Source organism: Bison bison, unplaced genomic scaffold (genome assembly GCF_000754665.1).
Source record: "Bison bison bison isolate TAMUID 2011002044 unplaced genomic scaffold, Bison_UMD1.0 scf7180017864103, whole genome shotgun sequence".
Taxonomy (NCBI): Eukaryota; Metazoa; Chordata; class Mammalia; order Artiodactyla; family Bovidae; genus Bison; species Bison bison.
Genome location: NW_011494675.1, coordinates 384892 through 395808, shown reverse-complemented (window position 1 = coordinate 395808; position 10917 = coordinate 384892). Strand labels below are relative to the sequence as shown.

Below are 10917 nucleotides of genomic sequence, written 5' to 3'. Positions count from 1 at the left end.
GGCACTAGGTATGATTCTATATGAAACATGCAATCCCAAAGTAGAATACTAAGATACCTGCTATCCTAAGACTATATTACTAAAAGAGAAATGTACAAAAGGAAGTTAACCTACCTACCTGACAAAAGATATGATTCTAGGTCTCATGAGAAAATCTATCCACAACAATAAACCTTTGAATTACAGAAAGTTCTATCCCCACTGCTAGCACTTTCAAGGCAGATATACTCAGAGCAGGGCTTCTAGTTAGGACCATTGAAAACTCCAGCTTCACATGAATAAGAACACCATATACCTCCCCAGAATTGTTTCTTTCCTTAAGGTGAAAAGCATCTAGAAGAAAGATCTCCAAAGCGCAGACAGACAAAAATACACAAAATAGAGGTAACTGCAGTTTAGCATATCTCAATAGTTAAGCCCTTACTTTGTACTTTATTTTTAAAAATACTTGTTACAGAAAAGGTAGCTTATTTTAACCAACTTTATTTCCAAACTGAGTTTTCCAAAACAAGTATTTTTCAATGGAGCGTAAAATAAGGCTTTATATACCAAGATACCCCTACATCCCTCTTCCAAAAAACAACAAAACAATACAACCAAACACAACTCTTTGAATGTATTCCTCTAAGAGTCAGCAATACACACAAAGGCAAATTAGCAGAACAAAAGGTTTTCTGAGAGGTGTGATGACTAACACTTCAGGACTGGAACGTGACAGCTATTAAAAGAAACATGAAAGGCGTTCCCAGTTCCTCACAGGCCAAAGTCTTTATTGCAAGAATTACTACAAACAGCATTCAGGGCTGAATTCACACAGTCCAGTCTTCTAGGCCTAAACCAGCTTTTGTAATTTTACCCAGGTGACACATAATGTGAATCAAAGAAACCAATCAGTAACTCATTTACTAAAGGACAGATACAGGGCACAATGAGACTCTGCACTCAAACTAACACAAAGAAGGGACAAAAGAAACCCAAGATCAGGGTTCTTGTTGAAATAATGCCCCAGAATCCAGCAAATAGCATTACTGGTACAGAAAAGATCAGAATGAGATAACATGTACCAAACATTTCCTCCATGTTTAAAAAAATATTCACAGAGCATCTGATTCACACCTTAATATATGACTTCAGGCTCAACCAAGGCTTTTCAAATGCTTTACCTTATGAATGGGACTTACAAGCAGAGGTTTACTGAGGCTATCTAGGAAAGATCAGAAGGAGGCCTTACCACTGCCAATATTTAAAACTTAATAACACCACATCCTAACAAGTTAAAGTGCAAAGTTTTCAGTCTCCCAACTCAAATATTCTGTGGCATATTTCATATGCCATGATTACATAGGGACATAATTACAAGGAACAAAAAAGATTTCCTATTTGTGCAAGTAGAATTTAGAGAGATTATTTCTTAAGAAGTTAGCCCTAGTTCTTTTTACTATCCTCAAAACACAGTCAATCTATTGGAAGGAGTATCAATAAATACAAGCTTTTAGATGGCAGTCTGGCATGTCTATCAGAAATCAAAACATGCACGTACTTTTTGATCCAGCAATTATATGTTGAAGAATCTACCCCATGAAATTTAATGCAAATATAAAAATGCTCATTCACGGCAACATTTTTTGTAAAGGTGAAAAATCATGTAGCTAACTAACACATGGGACATCCCACCAAAGAAAGGAGCTGGACCCATATGTATTGACATACAAAGAATTTCAAGACACCTTGCTCAGTGAAAGAGCAAGTTACAGAAAAGCAGGTATAGTAAAAATACACTTTTTTTGTTGTTGTTTTTATTTTTTTTTTTTTATAAATTTTATTCCTTTATTTCTCATGTGTTCCCCATCCTGAACCCTCCTCCCTCCTCCCTCCCCATACCATCCCTCTGGGTCGTCCCAGTGCACCAGCCCCAAGCATCCAGCATCGTGCATTGAACCTGGACTGGCATCTCATTTCATACATGACATTTCACATGTTTCAATGCCATTCTCCCAAATCTTCCCACCCTCTCCCTCTCCCACAGAGTCCATAAGCCTGTTCTATACATCAGTGTCTCTTTTTTGTCAGGAAACTTGTGTATGCGCGTGTGTGTAATCGCACAGAAAACAGTCTTAAAGATTAACAGCAAACAGAGCCTAATCTTTAGGGAAAGAACGTAAATCACAGAGTACAGAAAACAGTCTTAAAGATTAACAGCAAACAGAGCCTAATCTTTAGGGAAAGAACGTAAATCACAGAGTGGGATGGGTAAGTACAAAGAGAAGTATAGTTTTAAACAGGGACTTTTACTTTCTACTCCACTATACACCTGTATTAAACATTTGCATCATACATATAAAACATTGATTCTTTATAGAAAGTAAGAGAGATGCAATGTCAAATTTTAGCTGAACTGTAGAATCACTAACAGAGGATGCTGAAATTGTCAAAGAAGTAAGAAGGCTCTTGGGCATCAGAAACACCCTTTACAGACTTATTAACCTTCCAGGAAATAATGGAAAATGTGGGCAGCACTGACCAGTACTTATGAATGAACATGTCATGTTTTCATAAAAGAACAAGCATCATTCAGAGAACTAAGGGCTTTGTGTCTTAGAACTTTAAGAAAAGATACTGAAATCAGAAACATTATTAAAAAGCTATAATCATTCTCTTAAAAACACAGTTATAACAACAAATTCTGTTACTTTGGTACTGTTGACTACAAAATATAGTCAGAACTTCAAATAGAGTTATTTTATTTGGTGGGAATATTTAGGACTTGGAGTATAGGAGGCAGCGTCTCAGTAGCCCTGAGAGAGCGCTCCAAGGAGGCAGGAGGGAGAGAGTCAGGCTATCTATAAGTTTGCCACAAAGGGGCAGGCAGTCTGAACATCAAAAGATTATTGATAAGTAAGAAAAACCAGATATCAAGTTAATGAATTTAGCATTCTTCTATGTAGGGAAGGTGCAAGGGTCCGAGATTATTGAAGTCATGCCTTTCATACGCATCTCAGCTATCTGGGGTCAGCATCCAGCATATTTACAGAGATCTTTTTCTCGCTCTTGAATTCCCTTGGGGCCTTCTGGTTCACACAGGAGGGCTGTAATTGCTGATGACTGTGACATCCTTAAGTTCCTTGTGCAGGGAGTGGGGTCGCTTGTCAGGAAGCTCAGGAATTCATGGCTGCTGCTTGCCGGCATCACTTAGAAATTCACATTAGAGGGCCAGAATCTCAGATAGCTGTGGCACTGTTTACTGATATGGCAGGGGACATTCCACTTCACAATACAAAGTATCTATGTTAGGTATGCTTTTTTGCATTAGAAAACTGTCATGTGTGAAGAACCAAATGGTATAAGCTGTCACCCTTACCTGTACATTCTCTTCTGTCACCTGAATCTCTGCCGTGTAAACATAGTCAATCAGCATCCTCAGGGTCCAGCCATCCACCTCCTTGATGCGAACTCTCTTTGCTCGGCTCTCACTCATCTCACCTAAAACATAAGGAGCATTGTTGACACTGCACCAGACACCCAGCAGGAAGACCAAGGCCAGGCAGATGGCCAGCCACTCACTGTACTCAGTAGGCAAAATGGTCAGCCCCTTCAGCAAACCTACAGCATTCCCTTGCTGCTGCTCTTGCTGTTGCTGCTAAGTCGCTTCAGTCGTGTCCGACTCTGTGCAACCCCACAGACGGCAGCCCACCAGGCTCCCCTGTCCCTGGGATTCTCCAGGCAAGAACACTGGAGTGGGTTGCCATTTCCTTTTCCAATGCGTGAAAGTGAAAAGTGAAAGTGAAGTTGCTTAGTCGTGTCTGACTTTTAGCAACCTCATGGACTGCAGCCTACCAGGCTCCTCTGTCCATGGGATTTTCCAGGCAAGAGTACTGGAGTGGGGTGCCACTGTCTTCTCCAACAACATTCCCTTACCTCCCGTAAAAGCTTACCTGAACAAACCATACAAGGTACCTCTGTTACCCACTTATACCTGAAAATTACATCATGGTGATGAATATGCCACATGTCCAACTGCATGAACTCTTAACACCTGTGGCATTATAGATTCACAGCCTGATCTGTCCATGCCGTTTTTTGGTCCATGCTGTGGATAAACAATGTCATCTGCCGTACCAGTCAACAAAGGATGTTGCAGCCATCAGTCACTGCAGGCCACCCCAGACTGTACGCCATGAGGGAATTCATAATGGGGGGAAAAAAAAACAGGCAAACGAATATAAATAAAGGAATTATTTCAATGAGCCCAGACTCGTGTATCTTCTCATACATAGAAAAGCACTAAATTGACTTGTCTGGTTTTTCATTTTTAGATGTTCCGACTACCTGGGTTTTTTTTTTTTTTTTGCAAAAACTCCTCCATATCCTGGCTCCTCTCTTATTTTTTCAGATCATTCCCTCAGAAAGATCTGAGAGGCTACCCCCTGGGCTCCAAAAGTCCAATGAATAAAACATAATCTTCAACTTCTAATGTGTGCATTTTTTTAGTTGACAATGCTTTAAAGCAGTTTCTTTCCCTTTTGAATTTCGACTCATGAGTAGAACACAGTGTTACCTAGTCCCATCAGTTCATGGCAAATAGATAGGGAAACAATGGAAACAGTGACAGACTATTTTCTTGGGCTCCAAAATCACTGCAGATGGTGACTGCAGCGATGAAATTAAAAGACATTTGCTCCCCGGAAGAAACCTAGAAAGCATAATAAAAAGCAGAGACATTACTGTGCCAACAAAAGTCTATCTAGTCAAGGCTATGGTTTTTCCAGTTGTCATGTAAGGATGTGAGAGCTGGACCATAAAGAAGGCTGAGGACTGAAGAATTAATGCTTTTGAACTGTGGTGTTGGAGAAGACTCTTGAGAGTCCCTTGGACTGCAAGGAGATCCAACCAGTCCATCCTAAAGGAGATCAGTCCTGAATATTCACTGGAAGTGAATTCACTGGATGCTGAAGCTGAAGCTCTAATACACTAGCCACCCGATGCAAAGAGCCAACTTGTTAGAAAAGACCCTGACGCTGGGAAAGACTGAGGGCAGAAGAGGACCACAGAGGGCAAGGTGGTTGGATGGCATTGCCGACTCGATGGACGTGGGTTTGAGCAGCTCCGGGAGATGGTGAAGGACAGGGAAGCCTGGCGTGCTGCCGTCCACGGGGTCATAGAGAGTTGGACATGACTGAGCAACTGAACAACAACAATTTATTACTAAAGCCGGATGCCTTCTACATCACTGCACTAAAGACTTAGTACAAGACCTCCTTCCTACTACCCATTGAACTAGTTAAGCATTCAGGGATCCTAAGTAAGATGCTCTCTTATGGAAACAAATGGAGAAGCAGAAAAGAGAAGGGATTGCTTCTTAACCCAGGGGACTTATGAAGAGTTAGAAGCAGGCTTGGGCACACATGCATGGACATATAATGGCCCAAGAATAGGAACACATAATCACTGGTGAAAGAAAACTCAGTCAAAAACGACAGTCTAAAAATAATGTTGAGCACTAGGGGACACCTTGGCAAAAAGGTTTAGTTCTACATTCATCAGGTTTTGATACCGTGCAGGGTCCTGTGGGGCTCCTGGTCACAAGGCCTTTTTGTCCTCCATTTCTTTCATTATAGACACAGCCTTTATTCAGCCTCCATGACTTTCCCTGAGTTCCAATGGGAAGATTCAAGCAGTTGTTAATTATGGAAAGGAGGTGAAACAGTCAACAGCAGCCTTGGGGCAAGGTCCTATTTCCGCATCAAAGGATACACACAGCAATATTTTTTAGCTATTTTGCAGATACTGAAATTCCCTCCGGATGACAGAGGCAGATGATTAACGATGGTACGTCGCCCACAAGCATGTAGATCCCAGGCCAGTTGAACCTGAAGTTTGATGATGCTGACTCCTACTAATCTCACTATCAACCCATCAGAATATCCACTGATAATGCCCTCTTTGAACAATTATTACAGAACTTCTCTCTTTCCCAAGAAGGGACACGTGGTTTTGCAGGCATGAGGCCACCGTGTCATCCTTTGCTGGCAAAGCAATAAAGCAATTCTTCTCTACTTCACCCAAAACTCTGTCCCTGACATTTGATTTGGCACCGCTGTACAGAGAAGCCAAGCTTTCAGCATCAAAGATAAAAGAAGTATGAAAACAATGCCATCATCCCTTGCCTGTTAGAAAAACAACACAATGGTTTCCAGATTTCTTGAAAATTTGTTTCTTTTTCAGGTACAGTATACTGTACCATCTTTGCTTAAGTCTAGTCAAAGCTATGGTTTTTCCTGTGGTCATGTATGGATGTGAGAGTTGGACTGTAAAGAAAGCTGAGCGCTGAAGATTTGATGCTTTTGAACTGTGGTGTTGGTGAAGACTCTGAAAGTCCCTTGGACTGCAAGGAGATTCAACCAGTCCATCCTAAATGATAACAGTCCTGAATATTCATTGGAGGGACTGATGCTGAAGATGAAACTCCAATACTTGATGTGATGTGAAGAACTCACTCATTTGAAAAGACCCTGATGCTGGGAAAGATTGAAGGTAGGAGAAGAGGACAACAGAGGATGAGATGGTTGGATGGCATCACCAACTCAATGGACTTGAGTTTGAGTAAACTCCGGGAGTTGGTGATGGACAGAAAAGCCTGCCATGCTGCAGTCCATGGAGTCGGAAAGAGTCGGGCACAATTGAGCAACTGAACCGAACTTATACTGTACTGTAAACTATCACAAAAGCCTAGAGAAATCCATAATTATACAAAATTCTTTTGCAAACTTAAACACTGGAAAGAGATAGGTAGTAAAGGAACAGTAGTAAAGAAGATAGTAGTAGAGAAACCGCCTGCCAATGCAGGAGACACAGGAGACCCAGGTTCTATTTGTGGGTCAGGAAGATCCTCTGGAGAAGAAAATGGCAACCTACTTCAGTGTTGCTGTCTTGAAAATTCCATAGACAGAGAAGCCTGGCGGACTACAGTCCATAGGGTCACAAAGTGTCAGACACAACTGAGCACAGTACACATATTTAACTACCTGCTTCCTTGGAGATTATCTCTCACAAGATCTCAAAAAATAGCTGTTCTCCTAAGAGCTAAAATATCTGAAAAATTACTATGTTCCCTCCTGGAGTGAAACATCCAGTGGTATTATAAGGGAAGAGAGAAAGTTAACGATATGCTTCTGTTACATACTAAATGCCAGGAAGACAAAGTATTGGGCTATGTGTCTGCTGCCTCAGCACTTTTTTTCCTTTCCAGAAAAGGAGGAAAGCAAAGAATACGGAAACATAATTCCTAACTTACATATAAGGTACCTTCCTTTGTCCTACTCTCTCTGGACCTTGTAGCTAGACAGGATTTGTGTCATCTAAAAGTTCTTTTGTGACAAACATGAGAATACTTTCCTAATTCCTACTTGGACTTTAACAAAAGGCCATTCTTAATTCACCTCTATGGCCCCAGCGATGTGCAAAAGCCCACAAGGCCTGGTGTCACACAAGCATAAAGCCGTGTACTTAGTCCTCAAGGAGTAAATTCATTCCTCAGGACTCCGGCACAATTTAGACAAAAGCCAATTTGACTTTAATTTATATGTATGATTAAAAAATTATCAGTTATCTGCAAGCTGTTTTTCATATTATAGTTTCTAAGGTGTTGCTGTAAGATGCACCCCACACCACTGACTGTGATGGTCAAAGCCTCCAGCTCCTCCCATTTAAACCATGCAGGCCCTGTCCACGTTCCACCCCTGCCTCACCATCTAGTCTCCTCTCTGTCACTTCCAGTCTTAATTTATATAAGGAAGGAACTTTGTATAGCTCTCCACACACATCTAGCAACTTCCTACCTTACTGTCTTTGTCAAGCTTCACCATCTGTCTCCTCTAGTCCCTCATTCCCCAGGCTAACTCCCACAGAGTCTTCAAGACTCAGCTGGAACCTCTCCAAGTAGGCTTATCCGCTGATAACCCAAGGCTAGGTTAGGCTCTTACCCTAGGTTACCTCCTACAAATCCACTGTCATACTAACATCTGGTTCTCCCCACCTGGATTCTTAAGCCTCTTGAGAGTACAGATAATATCTTTCTTACCTCTGTATCCCACAACACCTGACCTATGGCAGATATCCAGTAAGTAATGGCTGGAGACATAAAAGACTAGAAAAGTGAGAAGTAAAACAAGTGCCAATTTGAAGTGCAGCACCTTTCAACACAATTAGCACTGGGTTGGCCTAAAAGTTTGTCCAGTTTTTTCAGTGAGCTGGCTCTAGTAGCACTTAGTTGTCTTTAACTTCATTTGAAAAATTTTGTTAGCTTGTATTATGTATTGCAACCCACTCCAATATTCTTGCCTGGAGAATCCCATGGACAGAGGAGCCTGGCAAGCTACAGTCTATGGGGCTGCAAAAGTCAGACATGACCAAGCACATACAGTACAGTACAGTATTGTGTATTGTATATGTGATATCATATCAGCATGCATTTTAAAAAACATTAAAATTGGTGAATTATTGTATAGCCATTTTAATACTGAAAAAAGGAATACTTTCAGCATATTACTGCAACTGAAACACAACTAAAAATGCAACTAAAAAAAAAAAGATTTTTGCAATGTATAGAGAAAGTGTTATGACTCAGCAAATATATCAAAAGTGATTCGTGAAGTTTTGTGCTGGAAATTTCTCGCTGGACTATGTCTCACAGTTGGGTAGACCAGTTGAAATTGATTGACACATTAACTGAACACAATCAATATTACATCACATAGGAGATAATCAATATACTCAAAAATATCCAACCTAAGCACTGAAAACCATTTGTACCAGCTTCATTATATTAATTTTTTGATGTCTGGGTCCCACATAGTTAAGTGGAAAAAAAAACCCTTCTTGGCAATATTTCCACCTGCAATTTTCTACTGAAATGTTAACAAAAACGTTCCAATTTTAAAACAAATTGTGATGAGTGGTGAAAAGTGGATAATGTACAAGAATGTGGAATGGAAGAGATCATAGGGCAAGAGAAATGAACCACTACTAACCACGCCAAAGGCCAATGTTCATCCAAAGAAGGTGATGCTGTGTATATGGTAGGACAGAAAGAGAATCCTCTATAATGAGCTCCTTGGAGAAAACCAAATGATTAATTCCAACAAGTACTGTTTCCAACTAGATGGGAAAGTGAAAGCAACACTCGAAGAAAAGCATTTGGAATTAGTCAACAGAAAATGCATAATCTTCCATCAGGATACTAATACATAAGCGTGTGTTTCTTTGATGACCAGGCAAAAACTGTTACAGCTTGGCTGAGAATTTCTGATTCATCTGCCATATTCATCAGATATTGCACCTTCAGATGTCCATTTATTTTAGTCTTTACAAAATTTTCTTAACTAAAAAAATTTCAACTCCCTGGAAGACTGTAAAAGGCATCCAGAACAGTTTTTCACTCAAAAAGATAAAAAGTTTCCTGAAGATGGAATTATGAAGTTGTCGGAGAAATGGCAGAGGATAATGGAACAAAAAGTTCCAGAGACTAGCAAGGAGAGATAAGAAAGCCTTTTTAAGCAAAAAATGCAAAGAAATAGATGAAAACAAAAGAATGGGAAAGACTAGAGCTCTCTTTAAGAAAATTAGAAATACCAACCAAGAGAACATTTCATGAAAAGGTAAATACAATAAAGAACAAAAACAGTATGGACCTAACAGAAGCAGAAGATATTAAGAAGAGGCGGAAAGAACACACAGAAGAACTATACAAAAAAGATCTTGATGGCCCAGATAACCATGACGGTGTGAACACTCACTTAGAGCCAGACACCCTGGAATGCAAAGTCAAGTGGGCCTTAGGAAGCATCACTACAAACAAAGCTAGTGGAAGTAACGGAATTCCAGCTGAGCTATCTCAAATCCTAAAAGGTGATGCTGTCAAAGTTTTGCACTCAATATGCTAGCAAATTTGGAAAACTCAGCAGTGAGCACAGGACTGCAAAAGGTCAGTTTTCATTCCAATCCCAAAGAAAGGCAATGCCAAAGAATGTTCAAACTGTTGCACAATTGCACTTATTTCATATGCTAGCAGAGTAATGTTCAAAATCCTTCAAGCTTCAACAGTATTTGAACCAAGAACTTCCAGATGTACAAACGGGGTTTAGAAAAGGCAGAGGAACCAGAGATCAAATTACAAACATCCAATGGATCACAGAAAAAGCAAGAAAATTCCAGAAAAACATACTTCTACTTCATTGACTATGCTAAAGCCTTCGACTGTACAGACCAAAACAAACTGTGGAAAATTCTTAAAGAGATGGGAATACCAGACCACCTGACCTGTCTCCTGAGAAACCTGTATGCAGGTCAAGAAGCAACAGTTAGAACCAGACATGAACAGACTGGTTCAAAATTGGGAAAGGAGTATATCAAGGCTGTAATTGTCACCCTGCTTATTTAACTTATATGCAGAGTACATCATATGAAATGCCAGACTGAATGAAGCACAGCTGGAATCAAGATTGCAGGGAGAAATATCAATAACCTCAAATATACAGATGACACCACCCTCATGGCAGAAAACAAGAGGAACTGAAGAGCTTCCTGATGAAAGTGAAAGAGAAGAGTGAGAAAGCTGGCTTAAAACTCAACATTCAGAAAACTAAGTTCATGGCATCCGGTCCCATCACTTCATGGCAAATAGATGGGGAAACAATGGAAACAGTGAGAGACTTTATTTTCTTGGGCTCCAAAATCACTGCAGATGGTGACCACAGCCTTGAAATTAAAAGACGCTTGCTCCTTTGAAAGAAAAGCAATGCCAAACCTAGATAGCATATTCAAAAGCAGAGAAATTACTTTGCCTACAAAGGTCCATCTAGTCAAAAGCATCGTTTTTCCAATAGTCTTATATGGACATGAGAACCAGACAATAAAAAAAGC

At 40.3% G+C, this 10917-nt stretch overlaps 1 protein-coding gene across 3 annotated transcripts in view; it reads right to left on the bottom strand.

Annotated features, from left to right (window-relative positions):
- The window catches only part of KLHL2 (kelch-like family member 2), a 164774-nt gene that overhangs the window by 105734 nt on the left and 48123 nt on the right, over positions 1-10917 (bottom strand). For all 3 annotated transcript variants that reach the window (XM_010838661.1, XM_010838662.1, XM_010838663.1), the window contains one exon: positions 3359-3480. In XM_010838661.1, the coding sequence (XP_010836963.1) occupies positions 3359-3480 (122 nt within the window). The remainder of the gene's footprint in view (positions 1-3358; positions 3481-10917) is intronic.